This window comes from Staurois parvus, unplaced genomic scaffold (assembly GCF_062004578.1).
Source record: "Staurois parvus isolate SC_StPar_1 unplaced genomic scaffold, SC_StPar_1.0 ptg000882l, whole genome shotgun sequence".
Taxonomy (NCBI): Eukaryota; Metazoa; Chordata; class Amphibia; order Anura; family Ranidae; genus Staurois; species Staurois parvus.
This window is the reverse complement of record NW_028318678.1, coordinates 3,935,001-3,955,000: the sequence shown is the minus strand read 5'-3', so window position 1 is coordinate 3,955,000 and position 20,000 is coordinate 3,935,001. Positions and strand designations below refer to the sequence as shown.

The window sequence follows — 20,000 nt, the reverse complement described above, 5'->3', positions numbered from 1 at the left end:
AACTGGAGTACCCAGAGGAAACCCAAGCAGGCACAGGGAGAACATGCAAACTCCAGGCAGGCGGTGCCTGTATGTATTTATTTTTCTTCAATCCTTTTAAATTGTAAGCATCTAATAAAAGGCAGTATACATTTTTTTGGGGGGGAGGGGGTGGCTGTCTCTTTAAACAATATGTACTTATAAAGCAGCTATCCACATCCAGGTTTCTTCGGAATCCAGAGATCCTAGGGATCCCCTGGGCTGTGGTTGATGGACCTCTGATCTGATGGTGCCTGCGAAATTCCACCCTGTCTACAAACTACAACTCCCATCATGCCTCTGCCTTTGGGAGTCATGCTTGTAACTGTCAGTCTTGCAATGCCTCATGGGACTTGTAGTTTGGCAACAGCTGGAGGGCAGAAAGCTATACTAGGAGTCTGCAGGAGCCTGACATTGCACTCGCGATCTGCTGATGGGACTTATAGCTTTCTGCCATCCAGCTGTTGCCAAACTACAAGTCCTATCAGCAGATCGCAAGTGCAATGTCAGGCTCCTGCAGACTTCTAATATAGCTTTCTGTCATCCAGCTGTTGCCAAACTACATTAGGAGTCTGCAGGAGCCTGACCTTGCACTGGCGATCTGCTGATGGGACTTGTAGTTTGGCAACAGCTGCATGGCAGAAAGCTATATTGGGAGTCTGCAGGAGCCTGACATTGCACTCGCGATCTGCTGATGGGACTTGTAGTTTGGCAACAGATGGATGTCAGAAAGCTATATTAGGAGACTGCAGGAGCCTGACATTGCACTCGCGATCTGCTGATGGGACTTATAGCTTTCTGCCATCCAGCTGTTGCCAAACTACATTAGGAGTCTGCAGGAGCCTGACATTGCACTCGCGATCTGCTGATGGGACTTGTAGTTTGGCAACAGCTGGATGGCAGAAAGCTATATTAGGAGTCTGCAGGAGCCTGACATTGCACTCGCAATCTGCTGATGGGACTTGTAGTTTGGCAACAGCTGGAGGGCCGCCAGTTTGACACCTGTGATCTACCAGCATGTCATAGAAAAGTAAAGGGACCAAGTGATCATGTCACGGTGTCTAAAATAAGGTACATCATGAAAATAGAGGTTTTATTTAATTAACATGTTGATGAAAGGAAAGGGGAACCAAGGACAGTAAAATAACAAGCAGATTAAACTTTTTCCTGAAATAAATGACCCCCAATGTGTAGAACACAGGAGAGCTTTCTGATCTGAACACTGCTGGAGACGTGTGTGTCCACGTGTGTGTCCACGTGTCAAGGCTCCGTAATCTTGTAATTCCTCCTTGAGGTGTTGGCTGCCAGTGAGAGCCAAGTGTTTAAAAGGATACATTTCAGGAGCTCGTCATTAGCGGCGGCTGTGATAGCAGAGGCCTGACACATCTAATATATGCCCTTTACCTGCCTGAGCACATAGAATGCCAAGATCAATATGTTTCCTTCAAGAAAAATGTTACCAACTCCTCCTAGATCGATGTTTGGAAGCACTGCCTGTGTCTGCTCACTTTCCTGCATGAATAATTGATGGTCGATAAGTGTTTGTAAACAGGAAATCTATACCTTCCCTCTCCGCCTCTCCAGCTGAGCGTTTACCCCTCACATTTTCTCGGCCCTCATTTGGAGATGAGCAATACAGAGTACTTTAACACTCATAACTTTTTTTTTTTTTATTTTGCAGTTATCTTTAAAGGGTCAGACCACTCAGAAGTAATACTTTGGTTTTTGATGGATTTTGTCACACTCAGCCATAGCCCATCGCTAATGGATACATAATCTCCATGCACAAGTTTCCGGCTTCACCCACCTGTTGCGACTTTCGATAGGAGTTGCACTGGCCATACATATCGCAATCTGATCTTTCAGATTGCTCAACAGCTCATCCACTCCCTCATCATATCACGACTCGATTACTGTAACTCCCTCCTCACTGGCCTGCCTCGCCGCTGGCTATCCCTGCTTCAGTCCATCCTGAATACGGCTGCCAGACTCATTCACCTTTCCAACCGCTCCATCTCCGCCACCCCCCTCTGCCAATCCCTCCACTTGTTTCCGATTGCGCAACGGATCAAATTCAAAATCCTAACACTGATGTACAAAGCTGTCCACCATACTGCCCCGAACTACATCACCGACCTAATATCCAAGTACCACCCAGCACGCACACTGCGCTCCTCACAAGACCTCCTTCTCTCTAGTTCCCTGGTCTCCTCCTCCCATGCCCGCCTACAGGACTTCTCCAGGGTGTCACCCATCCTCTGGAACTCCCTGCCCCAACCCATCAGATTATCACCTACTCTCCTCTCCTTTAGGCGCACCCTGAAAACCCATCTCTTCAGGGAAGCCTACCCCACCCCCTGCTAACTTGCCGATCTCCTCCACTCTTCCTACCACTCCATCCCCCACAGCTATCTCCTCCTGTACCACTATCCCCTCCCTCCTAGATTGTAAGCTCCAAAGAGCAGGGCCCTCGATCCCCTCATGTTTTGTATTGTATTGTTGTTCTGTCACATGTTCTGTCCCCCATTATAGTGTACAGCGCTGAGCGAACTATTAGCGCTTTATAAATACTGTTATTATAATAATAATAACTGAGTTTTATTTATTTATTTTTTTATTCACTCTCAGCATTTCTTTAAATCTATTAAATATAATTCCTTCTCTTAAAACGATAAGCAGTTAATTCAATGATAGTAGATTGCCTCTCGCTCTTTCTTTTTCATTCCCGTACAACGTAAAATGAATTAAAAGTCCATCACATAGAGTTGGATTTCCTCATAATGACTAAAGGTCCACAATTTCGACCAACGAACGCACGCATCTCAGTCGTCGGATGACTGATCGGTCGATTTTCTAATCGTGTATTCCCAGCTTTAGGCTGGCCATACATTATACAATTTTCTTCTGAATTTATATGGGTTTTGGTAAATCTAAAGCAAAATTCTCAAGAATAATTGTATAATGTATGGCCAGCCTAAAGCTGGGAATACACGATTAGAAAATCGACCGATCAGTCAACCGACTGAGATGCGTTCGTTCGTTGGTTGAAATCGTGGCCCACATTACCAATCTAAAAAAATCGTTCGTCGGGCAATACGTCTTCCATACAAGTGGAAGTGATGCGGTGTGCGTGTGACCTTGTAGCCACGCCCTCTTGGCCAGAACAAACGATGTACACAACAATGACCAGCAATGAGTATAATATCGTTTATTACATGATCTATATACATAAATAGTGATACATTAAATATAATCTGCACAATTCTGCTTTCATTGTCTCATTAGGGTAATCGACTTTTAACATTTGGATTTTTAGTTTGTGTTTACGATGATTCCTTGGACATAAACATCCGGGTCATCTTTTTCTGCTCATGTGTGATAGCGCTTGATATAATTTTTTCGTACGACCGTCATACCGCTGCATAGAAAATCGGTTGTTCGTATGTGAAACAAAAACATTTTTCCCTGTTCAACCGGATTTTTTTTCGTTCACAATATCATTATCGGTTAAAACATCCTCCTCATCAATGAAGAGAAAATTGTTCAGTCGGTGGTTCCGCAAAATGTTTCATACGATTTTTTTATCGTGTGTACGGGACATAAGTCAGGTGCTGTGAGAGCTCAAGTGAAAATCGTAGTATGTTTGTTTTGGGGCAATGCAGTTGGACAGCACTTTCCACTGGTGCATTCATTTATTTAAAGGCTAAGTTCACCTTTGTGAACATGTTACATCTGTATTTAGAGTGTAACATGTTCCACATCCTCTCCCGTGACAGCAGGAGGGGGATCTTCTCTCTGCACCCACTGTGTCAATTTGAAAACAGAATGACTGTGCAGGTCTCCACCCACATGGCCGTGTCTTTCTTTCACGGAGTTCTGTGAATAAATCGAGTACAAGTACCATCGGCCATTGCGGCAGGCAGCTTGTAGGTCTCAATGAACTGTGAAGGTGCTGGTGAGCACACTCCTAGTTCATTTCCTGACCTCCAGCAACTGTCTGCCCATATGGGAGGTACGGGCAGAAAGCTATACTAGGAGTCTGCAGGAGCCTGACATTGCACTCACGATCTGCTGATTGCAGATGTAGTCTCTGCAGACTGCTTTGAAAAAAAAAAATGTGCAAAAAATTGCTTGTATTTATTTTTCTTGAATCCTTTTAAATTGTGAGCATCTAATAAAAAGCAGTATACATTTTTTGGGGGGGAGAGGGTTGGCTGTCTCTTTGAACAATATGTACTTATAAAGCAGCTATTCACATCCAGGTTTCTTCAGAATCCTACGGTACCTCCAGAGATCCTAGGGATCCCTTGGGCTGTGGTTGATCTGATGATGCCTGCGGAATTCCACCTTGTCTGCAAACTACAAGTCCCATCATGCCTCTGCCTTTCGGAGTCATGCTTATAACTGTCAAACTTGCAATGCCTCATGGGACTTGTAGTTTGGCAACAGCTGGAGGGCAGAAAGCTATACTAAGGGGTTTATTTACTAAACCTGGAGAGTCCAAAATCAGACTCTCTTCTGCATAGAAACCAATCGGCTTCTAACCTCAGCTTGTTCAATGAAGCTTTGGCAATGAAACCTGGAAGCTGATTGGTTTCTATGCAGAAGGGAGTCTGATTTTGGACTCTCCAGCTTTAGTAAATAAACCCCTTAGTATAGCTTTCTGCCCTCCAGCTGTTGCCAAACTACAAGTCCCATTAGTAAATAAACCCTTAAGAGTCTGCAGGAGCCTGACATTGCACTCGCGATCTGCTGAGCACAGATGCAATACTCTGCAAACTGCTTTGAAAAAAATAAAAATGAACTTGCAATAAATACTTGCAAAAAAGTGCATGTATTTATTTTTCTTGAATCCTTTTAAATTGTAAGCATCTAATAAAAGGCAATATACATTTTTTTTTGGGGGGAGGGGGGTGGCTGTCTCTTTAAACAATATGTACTTATAAAGCAGCTATTCACATCCAGGTTTCTTTGCAATGCCTCATGGGACTTGTAGTTTGGCAACAGCTGGAGGGCCGCCAGTTTGATACCTTTGATACCTGTGATCTACCAGCATGTCATAGAAAAGTAAAGGGACCAAGTGATCATGTTGCTGTGTCTAAAATAAGATACATAATGAAAATAGAGGATTCTGATCACTATTGTAAGGCTTCATGTAGGGGGGCGTATAACTCGATGTAGGATTCTGCTGGCTGCAAGATCCCACAAAAAAAGTGGTTTGTATTGCATCCTTCACTCTTACGGACATACGTGTGTTTGTCCATATGATCCGAAATGTGTGTAGACATCTGTTTACATCTTCCATAGTCCTGAATGATCAAATTAGTCTTTCACTTTGAGGTGGCAGTGCAGGCGCAGAATGACTAAAGGCTGAAGTGCTACTACTCTGCTTTGCCGCTGCTTCCTAGGACACCTTCAGGGCCAGGGAGAGATATAAACAGCAATAAAGTGTAGGCAGCGGTGCAGGTGACTGAAGGGTAAGGTCATTCTGAACCATTGCCTACACATTCTTGGTTCACATCTTTGCCCTGGCCCTGAATTTACTACACCGTGTCAATGGCCATAGGCCTTGTCCACTCGCATGATATGATATGTACCAGAAAAGGAGCTACTGCAGGCCAGATACTGTAGTCTGTGTTTGTACTGATAGACTCTGTTTTGCTCCTGCAGGTGAACACACAGCTGTACAGCATGAAAGAGAAGCAACAGTTGGCAGAATTGATTAATACAATGCTGGCCTATAACCTGACCTACCACCAGGAGCGTACCATGGACGGACAATACATTTACAAGCTGGATCCGTGAGTATGATGTCACACATTATTCTGCTGTTGTGGTGTAAACGGGGCACAAAGAAAACAATTGCCACCTTTTGCAGCCTTGCAGAGACAAGTGCAGAAAAACTTGCGTCTCTGAACATGGTGTGAAGAGGTCCTTATTACTGATCGCCGCATTTGAATGGTAGAAGACCAGCTGACTGTTCATTTGAAAAAGATGAACTCCAGGCCAATAGTAAAAAAAAAAACGGTCACAACCAACATTTATTCAGACTCCAGTTCCAAAAACAAAGGGTACATAGTCTACCAGCACTAAGCAATACATTCACCTACACAAAAACCTGTATTGCAGAATAAATGAAATATCAAAATGCCTTCAGAGTAAGAACATTACTTGGTATCCACCTCTTGCAGACCCCTAAACAGCAGCACTCTGACTGGGGGAGCCAGTTAAGTAGGCTGCATGTAAATGTGCAGACAAAGAGCATGCTGTTAGTGAGCAGCAGATGACCTCATCAGGAGGTTGCTGCTTTCAGACAGTAGACTGAAGGTTGACGGGGAAAAACTGTTCTTTGAATGCAAGTGATGTCATCCACCTGGCTGTGTAAATGTCTGTAATGGATCTGCAGAAATGTGAAATGGTTCCCATTCGTTTGTTTGGTGTTCCATTTGAAATCATGTTCACCTTTGGGAAAAAAAAATAAATGCACTTCTTTTTGCAGGTAAAGCAATGTACATTTATTTATTTTTTTTACCCTGCACCCATGATTGGCAGATTGCAGGTGAAGGGCAAGGATCCTGCAGACTCTCAGTCGGCTGTCTGCCCGTATCACCTGTATGGGCAGACAGTTACTGAACTGCTGGAAGAATCAATTAACTACAACAGCGCACACCAGTGCCCTCACAGTTCATTGAGAACTACAAGCTGCCTGCCACAATGGCATGAATGATGCGGCCACGTGGGTGGGTTCCTGCAAGGTCACGCTATTTTTGTGACAGTGGGTGCGGGGAGAAGACTCGGGAGTTGTAACTCAAATAACACTTTAGAGCACAGGTGTCAAACACAAGGCCTGTGGGTCAAATCCAGCCCGCCAGGCAATTTCATGTGTCCCTTGGCCAATCGGTGATCACATGAATAGTAGTAAGCAAGATGTCACTTGCTGACATCATTGCTTACTACTAGTGGAATCTGTGAATGACCACAGAGGTCACATGGTACAGGGCTATTCACAACAGCCTTATACCATGTGACAAGCTGTGACCAATCACAGCTCTAACAGTATTTCTCAATGGCTGCAAGAATGCAGCCAGAGAGGAAGAGAAATTATTGCTTTTACAGCCTTTATGGGTGTAAAAGCAATCAGTGTAAAAAAAAAAAAAAAAAAAAATCATCACCCCCCACAAGTAGTACAGTGTCCCTATGGTGACACTGTACTGCTAGGGTGACAGTATGTTAAAATAATAAAAAATAAAGTAAAACATTTTTTTCAACAATTATAATTTTTGTTTATAAACTAATTTGTGTGGTTTTTTTTTTTCTACTGAAAAGATAACTGAATACATTTTTGTCAAGATTTATGAAGAAAGATGATTTATTTGCAACATTTTATAAGAAACCCCCCCTTTTTCTGTTTTTTTGTTTTTTGTTTTTTGCTTTTTTCCAAACTGTTTGGACTTTTTCATTTATATAGCAAAAAAAAATAAAAATCCCAGTGGTGAATAAATACCACCAAAATAAAGTTTTATCTGTCTCAAAAAAGGCTAAAAAATTCATATGGGTACAGGGTTGCATGACCGCACAATTGTCATTCAACATGTGATAGTGCTGAAAATTGGCCTGGGCAGCAAGGGGGTGAAAGTGTCCGGACCTAAAGTGGTTAAAGGTGCTCATAGAATAGCCAGATTCGAGCATTTCTTACAACAGATGGGCAGGGATTGAGCTGTGTGTGGATTCCTAAGAGATCAACAATGCACACTGCTGGCATGGGATACCTGCCGGTATTTATAATGGACAGCAATCACTGTTCTTACTCTAGATGAGGAACAGGAATTGTCATGGTGCATACTTATGTCGGCCCAGTTGGAGGTTTAGGCCACGTTCACACTAGCCTTGTTAGCAAGCGGCAGACAGGCGTTTGGGAAGCGTTTTTACCGTTTCCCAAACGCCTGGGAAATTTCTGCACATTGCAGCACATGGTGCTGTTCAAACGGGAGCGTTAGTGTCGTGGCAAAACGGACCCCTCTGGTCGAGTCAGGAGGAGTTGAAGCCTCCTATTCAAGTTTATGGTGCCGCTCTGGCGTTTGCGATGCGGTTGCGAGGCGTTTGCAGAGCAGTAACCCCATTCAAACTTCATTACAGGCGTTTGTGCTGCATTTTTAACGCTTGGCAAACGTCTAGCAACCGCCACTAAACCGCGCATGCAGCATTTGCGGAGCGTTAAGACTGCTCCGCAAACGCCGAACCAACGCTTGTCAAACGCTATAGGGGCGTTTGGCAAGAGTTAGAAAAACAGTCAAGTGTATAAGAGCCCTAGCTGGTAATATTGTGGCCCTGTGTGACAGTCTGCCTTTCTATGGCCTCATACAACCGTCTCCTGTAACACCTTGTACCTTTCAGGGCTGGCCGAGCAATCGAAGCTGTTATTAATGTGTTGCTGGTTACATAATCTCAGGGGTGACTTCTCCTGGAGACCAGATTATGTTATCAGCCCGCTTCTGCTATCACATGAACTGCTCGCTTGTGGGAAGCAGATGGCAGCCAGCTCTATAGATGCTTTCCCTTGCCATTTAATCGCAAGGTAGCCGCTTTGCCATTTCTCGCTTCAAATCCAGAGCTTGGATACAGCTGCTGCCGCTGATTGGAAACTAGAAACCCAAGTTCACCTCTATAACTATCTCCACCTGTAATATATTTGCTGTACATTATTTAAGTTCTCATTTCTATTTAATTAAATCTGAGCCAAGGTCAAATATTGACTTAGTTTTGACGATCCCAGCTGCTTCCCCTGTTTCAATATCCTTGTTGGGGGAACTGGTGTGTACCTGTAAGAGGGCGCCAAGGGCAGCTAATCCGTACATCTGCCTTATGGTGGCCATACATGCTTCGTTTTTGTTTTGTTTTTTTTATCCGATTGATGTGCAGTCCAATCAAAACTTCCCTACCGACCAGTTTAGATTTGGATTCGATCAAACTGAGTCAATCTGGCCAGGCCGGAATATTATAGATCAATTTGCATCGATCAGCAGCACTGAAATACTTTGATCATCCCAGTCCTTCCGATTATGTGATGGAAAGTGGTGTGATCGATAATTTACGATTGTAAGTTAAGGGTAGATCTTAAATTTCGATTGAAATACACTTCCCTGTGTGTGGCGTATCGATTTGAATGGGTTGTCAATTATCGATTTGATTATTATTATTAATTATCGTCAATTATTATTGTTATTATTTATTATATATTTTTTATTATTATTATTTATATTAATTATTATTATTATTATTATAATATTATTATTTATATTATATGTTATTATTATTGTCAATTATTATCGATTTGATTATTATTATTAATTATTGTCTATTATTGTTATTTATTATATATTTTTTATTATTTATATTAATTATTATTATTATTATTTTTATTATTATTATAATATTTGTATTATTATTATATATTATTATTGTCAATTATTATTATCGATTTGAATGGGTTGTCAATTATTTTGATCGGGAGAGATTAATCGGAAAATAAATCAATCCTTTATTGACATATTTTATCTGTGTAATTGTGGCCAAACATGTTGGAGTGGTTTAAATGCCAAAGGATTTGCATTTCTGCCCTAAGATTTAGACAGCTCAGCCCAGTCTGGCAGGGCAGGAGACCTGATTTTTCTCTGCTGCAGTTAAGTAACGCATACAGGAAGATGAGAAAGAGCAGACCCATCTCTTATCTCACTGCTGTCGTCTCCTACCAGCATGATTCTTGTTAGCACAGGACCTTGGATTGGTTCATTGTGCTGCTTCTCCCTCTCCCAGTCTGAGCTTTGCTGTACAGGGACTGTGTTAGTATTTGTAAACCCTTACTTTGTAAAACAACCCATACAGTTTTAAAAGTGAAATGAAAGGTCAAAATATTTGTGTATACATAAAAAACTCCAAAAACATGCATTATAAATAACTTTTCTGCATTTTTTCTGCATAGAGAGGCGAGGGAGGAGAAACAGCACACTGGTCTTCCCGGTGAGGCTGTGTGGGGTCTGGTCGAATCAAGTCTGATCATTGGAGGAGAGCAGACTGAGTTCCCAGCACAGCTAGAGACCTGACCATGCTGTTCTCTCCATGCACAGTGTGGTCAGTTTTTTAAAGGAAAGCAGAAGGACTGGCAAGAACACTAGGGATTTCACACAAAGGGAGCAATATAAAGAGAACAGGATACTTTTTCATACAAGCACATTGTACATCAGGCACAGATCAAGAATATGAAAAGTTGGGTTTACAACTGGGGGTATAGAATTATAACTTTTTTTTTTTTTATGGTTGAACTGGATGGACTTTTGTCTTTTTTTCAGCCAGATTAACTATGTAACTATATTATTTGAGGCTGAAACATGGTCAAGTTCACATACATTGCATTTCTTGCTTTAACCACTTCCAGCCCGGACACTTTCACCCCCTTCCTGTCCAGTCCAATTTTCAGCTTTTAGCGCTATCACACTTTGAATGACAATTGTGCGGTCATGCAACACTGTACCCATGTGAATTTTTTTAGCATTTTTTTGAGACAGATAAAGCTTTATTTTGGTGGTATTTAGTCACCACTGGGATTTTTATTTTTGTTGCTATATAAATGAAGTCCAAACATTTTGAAAAAAAAGTGTTTTTCTTATAAAATTTTGCAAATAAATAATATTTCATCATAAATCTTGTCTAAAATGTATTCAGTTATCTTTTTAGTAAAAAAAAACAAAAAAAAACCCAAATTAGTTTATAATCAAAAATTATAATTAAAAAAAAAGTTATTACATTTTTTTTTTTTTTTTTTATATATTTTTTTTTCATACCATCACCCTAGCAGTACAGTGTAACCATACTGACACTGTACTACTTGTGGGGGGTGATGAAGATTTATTTATTTTTTTCCATTGAGAAATACTGTGTGAGCTGTGATTGGTCCCAGCTTGTCACATGGTACAAGGCTGTTGTGAATAGCCTTGTACCATGTGACTGCTGTGATCATTCACAGATTTCACACGTAGTAAGCAATTATGTCAGAAGTGACATCTTGCTTACTACTCTGCATGTGATCACTGATTGGCCAATCAGTGATCACATGATCGGGACCTCGCACAGAAGTCCCGTCCGATGATCAGTATTCCAGAGGACACAGCGGGCACCGGATCGCGGTGCTGCGCGCTCCCAGGGGGTGGTGAGGCCGTTTTTAAAAGACCACCCTGCACTACCCCCGTCCGGCCGTTTATATACAACGGCTGGATGGGAGGTGGTTAATAAAATACATTTATTGGTGTAATAAATAAGGCCTAGGTGTATTGCTTTGTGTCTTTTATATCTGCCTGCAGTGCAGCTTTAAGTCATTTTCCATGCTCCTTAACAACTTTAGTGAAATGCGATTGGTTGCTGTGGGCTAGTTTGAGGAATTGATGCTTGAATATAGAGAAAATTATGATGGCAACAAACCAAACACAATTGAAATCAAGGGAAGGAAATGCCTTTGCTTAAAGGTTAAGTTTACCTCTTAAGCTGGCCATAGATCGAATCTTGGCTGATTCAGCACAGGCTGGACAAGATTCGATCCATCTATAGGCAGGCTGATTGTACTGAAGTCAATCCATCGACTGACTTCAGTACAGCCAGCCTGCGGGAAGAATTCCTCCATTAGCACTGACTGATTCATGGTGGAAGGAAAGAAGATTGCATAAAATGTGGGCTGCTTTAGGGAAAAAAAATAAATGCAAATTGCAGGAAAAAAAAATTGCATTTAATTTCCTCGCAGGAGTCTGCAGAGCATTGCACCTGCGATCCGTAGATTGCAGGTGCATTGTCAGGCTCCTGCAGCTTCCTTCCTGTACCTCTGTGGTCTTTCTGTTAGAAAGTTTAAGGATGTGTGAATGGACTTCGAGCATTCTCATCAGCATTGTCCTAGTCCATTGAGAACTACAAGCCATCTGCTGTGGTGGCAGATGGGACTTGTAGTTTCTTCATTCACCCGTCAAGACGTGCCAATATTAAATGACAGCAGCTGTGGGGGAGAAGAGTCTCTCCTCCCGCTGTCTGTGTTGGAACACATTGCACTTTAAATACAGGTGTAATGTTTCAAAAGTGAACTTACCATTTAAATCCTTATGCTTAACCCACCCCTTTTTTACTCTTTTTAAAATCTGGAACTTCATCATTGGCATTAGGCCCATCCACTATTAATGCCACTGCCAGGGGCGTGCCTACAAGAGTCATAATTACGACCTGGCCCCATGCTGCAGGGGACCTGGATGTACTCCTGGATAGGAGGAATATCTGGGGCGGCTGTATATAGAGGAATCGATCTCCCCATGTTCTCCCTCCCACAGGCATTCAGTGGCTGCAGGAGGCACATGAAGAGATCGATTCCTTTATATGCAGCCACCTCTCACCACTCCTCCTATCCAGCTTTTATGCTGCCCCCCATGCTCTCTGGTGAACCCCCCCCCCCCCCCCCGCAGCAATGCCGTGTTTATCCACCTCCCCTCTCCCGCTGGCTGCTATGAGGAAAGCTGTCAGGATGGAGAGTGGGGAAGGCGCCGATAAATGTCATTTATGGGTCCTTTCCTTTTCTGGATAGAGAATCAATGATCGGTATTGATCATGGGCTCTGTCCATTCATAACTGAAGAGTAGTAAACTGTGTTTACTATACTTCAGTTTGTGAATGAACTGGAAGCTCTGTACCTGTTTATTCATTCTGTGCAGCTGAAGCTGCAGAGAAGGAGATTGAGGGCTGTGTCCTCAATCTTCTTTCCCTGTCTCAAAAGAAAAACATCAGAGGTCTGTTTAGACCCCTAATATCCCATTAAAGCCCCCAAAGGGGCACCAAAAATTTTTTTTTTTCAATTTAAAAATATTATTGTAACAAAAAAATTAGAAAAATGGTTAAAAAAATAAACTAACAAAAATAAAAAAACTACTGACACCAGTGGCAGAACTATCAGGGTACACAGAGGTCACACTTGCTCCCTACTCTGGCATTCCGCCACCCTCAGAGGGAAGGGCCCCAGCCTGGGCTCAGAGAGGCTGTTCATGGTTTATTGCACCCAGGGCCCTGAAGGTTCCAGTTACGGCACTGGCCACTGCTGTATAAACTGGTGCCTGAGTATAGAAATGAGTGAGAGGAATTGACCGGAAAGACTAATTGTCTTCTCATTTTCATTTTCTAAATTATACAGACTATAGCTGGCTGGAATATTGTTATAGGCAACACAGACATCGCTTCTGTCAAATCAAGTGCTCCGGATATAAAAGACGACTTGTTATAGGCATCATGTCCTTGTTTAGCTCTGATGAATGTTTTTGTATTTTGCAGTAATGTGGAGGATGTGTGCAGGTTCCCCGACCTCCCGGCCCGAAAGCAGCTCACGTACCAGGCCAAGCAGCTTATCTCGCGAGAGATTGAGATGGAGAAGATGAGGAGGTCAGAGGCCTTCCAGCAAGCGCGCAACGCAGGAAGGGTAAGTGCTGAAGAACAACCATAGAGATGTGGTTTATCAACTGGTTACCTTTGTGTCCAATCCTCACCAAAGACAAATTGCTTACTGTGACCTTAAACTGAATGTATTATAGGAGAAATACAGGGGCTGCTCTTGCTGATCTTTTTAACCGCCTCCTGCCCGCCATATATAGCGCTGAGCAAACCCTTCGGCGCTATATAAATACTGTATAATAATATGAGGAAATGACGGGCGCAAGGCGATTCTCTCGTTCTGGGAGGTCGTCATATGACGTCCTATCACTCTAACTGCCCGTGCGTGGCTCCAGGGGTGCGCAGCATGGTGAACGGTGGTGTGCTGTATCCCTCTGACACAGCGGATCACCGATCAATGGAAAGAGCAGAAGACGTCGGCTCGGTCATGTGATCAGCTGTGTCCAATCACAGCTGATCGCATGTAAATAAGAAAATGACGGTTATCGGCATTCCTCTCCTCACGAGCTGTCACACGAACAGCTCGAGAGGAGAGCTGGTAATCCGCATTCCTCAGAGGGGATATGTACACTGATCATCAGGGCACGGATGATCAGTGTAGCCCCAGCAGTGCCACCTGTCAGTGTCCATCAATGCCAGCTGTCAGTGCCCATCAGTGCCACATCAATGCCACAAATCCCCATCAATGCCAGCTGTCAGTGCCCTTCAGTGCCACCTGACAGTGCCCATCAGTGCCACACCAATGCCACAAATCCACATCAATGCCACACAAAAAAATAAAAAACCCAGAGGTGATTAAATACTACCAAAAGAAAGCTCTAGCTGTCTTAAAAAAAAAAAAAAAAAAAAGATAAAATTTCATATGGGTACAGTGTTGCATGACTGCGCAATTGTCATTCAAAGTGTGACAGCGCTAAAAGCTGAAAATTGGCCTGGTCAGGAAGAGGGTATAAGTGCCCAGTAGGCTAGTGGTTAAAAACTCAAGTTGACTGGCCACTCTAAAAGCTTTCTTACTTTGAGTCACTGAGTCCTGGAACTACTATGCAATTCTTCATACCTGCACATGCATGTTCCAGCACACCTAGAAATAAACCCTTGCTGATAAGACACAGATACCTGTTGCATATGAAACAAATTAAAAATCCAACTGCAAGAACAGGATCGTTTCTCATTCCTCATGTCTGTGTTAAGTGTGAAGGCCCGGTTGCTGAAGTACAAAGATCTCACCTTTTGAGGTCCCCTAGAGATATAAGGACCAATTTAAAGGATATCTGTAAGTCAGTGTTCAAAACATTTTTGCTTTTGTAATCCCTTGCACCCCAGTTTGACTGTACAAGTCATGGGTGACAGGGAGTTCTGAACTTTGACAGTCATAATTTAATTCCTTTCTCTAACTTCGGTCTTTTTTTGGAAGATTGATTCTTTGTGTACTTTTTCTCTTTTATTTTATTTTTTTAAATTTTTCATCATTAACCACTTCCAGTCCGGACACTTTTACCCCCTTCCTGTCCAGGCCAATTTTCAGCTTTCAGCGCTATCACTCTTTGAATGACAATTGTGCGGTCATGCAACACTGTACCCATATGAATTTTTTTAGCTTTTTTTGAGACCGATAAAGCTTTATTTTGGTGGTATTTATTCACCGCTGGGATTTTAATTTTTTTTGCTATGTAAATTAAAAAGTCCAAAAATTTTGAAAAGTGTTTTTCTTATAAAATTTTGCAAATAAATAGTATATCAGCATAAATCTTGGCCAAAATTTATTCCGTAATATTTTTAGTAAAAAAAAAGATAACCCAACTTAGTTTATAACCAAAATGATCATTTTTAAACTTTTTTTTTTTACTTTTTTAAATTTTTTTTTTTTTTTTTTTTTTTTTTTTTTACATACTGTCACCCTAGCAGTACAGTGTCACCATGGTGACACTGTACTTGTGGGGGGTGATGAAGATTTTTTTTTTTTTTTTACACTGATTGCTTTTACACCCATAAAGGACGTAAAAGCAATCATTTCTCCTTCTCTCTGGCTGTATTCTTGTAGCCATTGAGAACTACTGAGTGAGCTGTGATTGGTCACAGCTTGTCACATGGTACAAGGCTGTTGTGAATAGCCTTGTACCATGTGACCTCTGTGATCATTCACAGATTTCATAAGTAGTAAGCAATGATGTCACAAGTGACATCTTGCTTACTACTTTGCATGTGATCACTGATTGGCCAATCAGTGATCACATGATCGGGACCTCGTATAGAGGTCCCGTCCGACGATCGGTCTTCCACTGTGTCCAGAGGACACAGCAGGCACCGGATCGCGGTGCTGCGTGTTCCCAGGGAGTGCGCACAAGCAGGGTGCGGGGAGGCCTTTTTTAAACGGCCACCCGACCCTGCACTGGGAGGTGGTTAAAGGATAAGTTCATCTATCCACAAAAAATATAAATGTACTTTTTTTTTTTTTTTTTTTTTTTTTGGAGGTAAAGCATTGCACCAGCGACCAGCAGATTGCTGGTGCCATGCAGGTCTCCTGCAGAATGTCAATGTATCTGCTTTCTCCTACATCCCATACGAGCAAGCCGATACTTCTGACAGGAAGAATCAATGAACTACCACAGTGCTCAGAGTGTCGTCGTAGTTCATTGAGGACTACAAGCTGACAGCTGCTAAGGCTGTCGATACCTGTAGTCCATTCATTCACAGAGGACTGTGAATGAATGATGCGGCTGTGTGGACGAGGCCCACACGGCCCAGCTGTTTTTGAAAAGTGATAGCTAGCACAACAAAGTTTTTAGATACTTTTGTCATAGGGAGGGGGGCGGCAGCTGCAGGATCAGGAACATGTTACATGTTCCACCCTAAAAACGGGTGCAACTTGTAACATGTTCCCAAAGGTGAAGTTATCCTTTAACCCCTTCCCGCCGGCGCCTCCCGGCCCTTTAAGAGTTTCAGACGCGGAGGCGGGGCGGGTGGGGCGTGGTTTAGGGATCATGTGATGCGTTGTCACGGCGGTCACATGATTGGGAAAGGTCCCGATCGAAAGAGCAGACAAGGGACCTTTTTGTGAGTACCGAACATGTGTGCTGGGAGCACGCAGGGCGCGCGCTCTCAGCACATATGTTTTTTCTTACATGAACGCAAATGTGCGGCCGCCCGGCGTCTAGACCAAGACGCCGGGAGGCAGCACATTTGTGTACGGCTGGCGTAAAGGGGTTAAAGGGTAAAAGTTTGTTCCCTCCTTTTGTTTGAATTATTATACCGCTGGTGAGCAGAGCCCGCTTGAACCCGACATGTCTGCAATCTGAACCCTGAGCGATTTTACAGCTATTTGCAACCAAAAACACATTTAATGTTTGATTTTCCATACTTGTAAAGAGGAAAAATGGCGACAGACCTGGTATAGTTAGAGTCCAAGGCTGCAGATAATATAAGTAGGTTATTCTTTAAATTCTGATCCTGCAGCCCTGGACGAAGTAAAGGTTTGATTTTTGCAAATACAGAAATTTTATTCTTCCTTAACCACTTGCCTACCAGGCACTTATACCCCCTTATTTACCAGGCCAATTTTCAGCTTTCAGCGCTGCCGCACTTTGACAATTGCGCGGTCATGCAACATTGTACCCATATGAAATTTTGATCATTTTTTTCTCACAAATAGAGCTTTCTTTTGGTGGTATTTAATCGCCACTGGGCGCTTTACTTTTTGCACTATAAATAAAAAAGTGCAAAAAATTTGAAAAAAAAAAAAAGTTTCTTTGTTTCTATTATAAAATTTTTCAAACAGGTATTTTTTCTCCTTCACGGATGTGCGTTGATGAGGCAGCACTGATGGGCACTGATAGGCGACACTGATGGGCACTGATAGGCAGCACTAAAGGGCACTGATAGGCAGCACTAATGAGGTGGCACGGATAGGCGGCACTGATAGACAGCACTAATGAGGTGTCACGGATAGGCGGCACTAATATGCGGCACTGATAGGTGACACTGATGATGGGTACTGATAGACGGCACTGACTGGCATCACTGCTGGGCACTGACTGGCACAACCCCTGGGCACTGACTGGTGGCACTGACTGGCAGCACTGCTGGGCTGCACTGGTGGGTGGCACTGGTGGGCAGCCCTGGTGGGTGGGCACAGGTGGGTGGCACTGGTGGGCACAGGTGGGTGGCACTTCTGGGCACAGGTGTGTGACACTGCAGAGTGGCACAGGTGGGTGCACTGCTGGGCACAGGTGGGCGGAGCTAGTGGGCGCACTGCTGGGCACAGGTGGGCGGAACTTGCGGGTGGCACTGCTGGGCACCGATCATCAGGGCACTGATCATCAGTGCCCTGATGATCGGTGCCGATCCCCGCTCTGACAACTGCCAGTTCTCGGCAGTACTTTCCTCACGATCTGACAGTGTGAGGAAAGTGCAGCCGAGAACCGGCAATTGCATTTCCCGGTGATCAGCGTGTCATTGGACACGGGTGATCACGTGGTAAAAGGCCGCTGTGATTGGCCTTTTACCACATCACGTGATCAGCTGTGTCCGTAGGACACAGCGATCACGGAGATCGCCGGGTGCGCGCCCCCTGGGGCGCGCAGGAGAGCGCGTTCTGGAAGGACGTCATATGACGTCCACTCAGAACTGGCCGGCCGCAGTGCAGCCGTCATTCGGCTATCTGCGGTCGGCTACTAGTTAAAGAAGTTGATCTACAGCAGGGGTCTCCACACTTTCTAAACAAGGGGCCAGTTTATGGTCTTAAAGATTTTAGGGAGTGCCAGACAGTGGCCAGTGAGGGTAGAAAATGTCCTGGTATCAGTAGGAGTAAACAATGCCACATCTAGTGGGAGGAATCATGTACCATCATTGGTGTCAGTGGGAAAAATAATGCACCGATTGTTGGTGTCAGTGGGAAGAATAATGCCCCATTGTTGGTGTCTGTGGGAAGAATAATGCCCCATTGTTGGTGTCTGTGGGAAGAATAATGCCCCATTGTTGGTGTCTGTGGGAAGAATAATGCCCCATTGTTGGTGTCTGTGGGAAGAATAATGCCCCATTGTTGGTGTCTGTGGGAAGAATAATGCCCCATTGTTGGTGTCAGTGGGAAGAATAATGCCCCATTGTTGGTGTCAGTGGGAAGAATAATGCCCCATTGTTGGTGTCAGTGGGAAGAATAATGCCCCTATTGTTGGTATCAGTGGGAAGAATAATGCCCCATTGTTGGTGTCAGTGGGAAGAATAATGCCCCTATTGTTGGTGTCAGTGGTAGGAATTATGCCCCTATTGGAGGTGTCACTGGGAAGAATAGTGCCCATCATTTTTATCAGTGGGAGGAATAGTGCCCCATTGTTGGTGTCAGTAGGATGAATAGTGTTGCAAGGGCCAGATAAAGGCAAGAAAATGGCTGCAGTTTGGAGACCACTGATCTACAGTGAAGACACAATAAAAAAAAAAAATTCCAGCTGTGCTCCTAGGCTGTTAGCTCTCTGATCGCAGTGAACAAACAGCTCAACGGATATCTGTTTTTTAGGTATAAAGAGAAGAGTGCCTTATTCAGATGTTCAGGTAGCTTGATATTACAGTGGAGCTCCACCCAAAAGGGGAAGTTCCGCTTTAAGGACTGCTCCCCAATAAGGATTGGCACCTTTGGGGGGGGGGGGGAGCTGGTACCCGAATTTGACAGGTACCGGCTCCCACTTCCGGTCCGATCGCTTAGGCGACCGGAAGCGGAAGGTGTCCTCCCTCCCTGTAGTCTTTTGGGACACGTGACAGGTCCCAGAAGACTACAGAACCAATCAGGCAGCGCGGTGTTACTCGCGCATGCGCAGTGGGTACCCGGCTGTGAAGCTGCAAGCTATCACAGCCAGGTGCCCACACTGAAGATGCCGGCCTCCTGGAGTACTGGGCTGTGGGGGGGACACCGCGGGACCGAGGGACAGGTAAGTGGCTATTTTTTAAAAGTCAGTAGCTACAATTTTTGTAGCTGCTGACTTTTATTTTTTGACAGAGTGAGTGGAACTCCGCTTTGATATGAAATACTTATCTAACACCGTAGACCTGTTTCTGGGGCCTCTCCCTTCCTTAACCGTATGGTTTGTAAGTAAATTTGGACAAGATTCATTAAAATGCTATTTTGCTGCTGAAAAGGGCTGAGATGTCCAGAGAGTCCTCATGGAGACAAGTGTTTAAATTCTGTTTCCTTTATTCTTTAATTACTAAAACATGTTACGAAGTGGTAATTTTGGCACATTGGTGGTGTTTTGTAGCAGGGTAAGCTGGAAATCCCTTTTTTTTGTTATTTATATTATGTTGCCACATCTTCAGATGTTTTATCATTGTCTCCTTGCTGCTGTTATTTTTTTCTAACACTCCATGGTCATTCACAACATTGCAAAAGAAAAAAGCATTTGTGACGTTGGTAGTTTTAAATATATATCCTCATGAGATGTCAAGTGCAGAGGGAGAATGACATCCTTTTCTACCTGTAGTCACAGTAGAGTATTAACGATTGTCAAGAGTCACTCAGTGCATGCCAGGGG

The 20,000-nt window shown here is 43.5% G+C and overlaps 1 protein-coding gene across 2 annotated transcripts in view; it reads left to right on the top strand.

Annotated features, from left to right (window-relative positions):
* CHTF18 (chromosome transmission fidelity factor 18) overlaps nt 1-20,000 on the top strand; it is a 90,298-nt gene that overhangs the window by 52,160 nt on the left and 18,138 nt on the right. For both annotated transcript variants that reach the window (XM_089656045.1, XM_089656044.1), the window contains exons 18-19: nt 5,689-5,819; nt 13,366-13,510. In XM_089656045.1, coding sequence (XP_089512171.1) covers nt 5,689-5,819; nt 13,366-13,510 — 276 coding nt within the window. The remainder of the gene's footprint in view (nt 1-5,688; nt 5,820-13,365; nt 13,511-20,000) is intronic.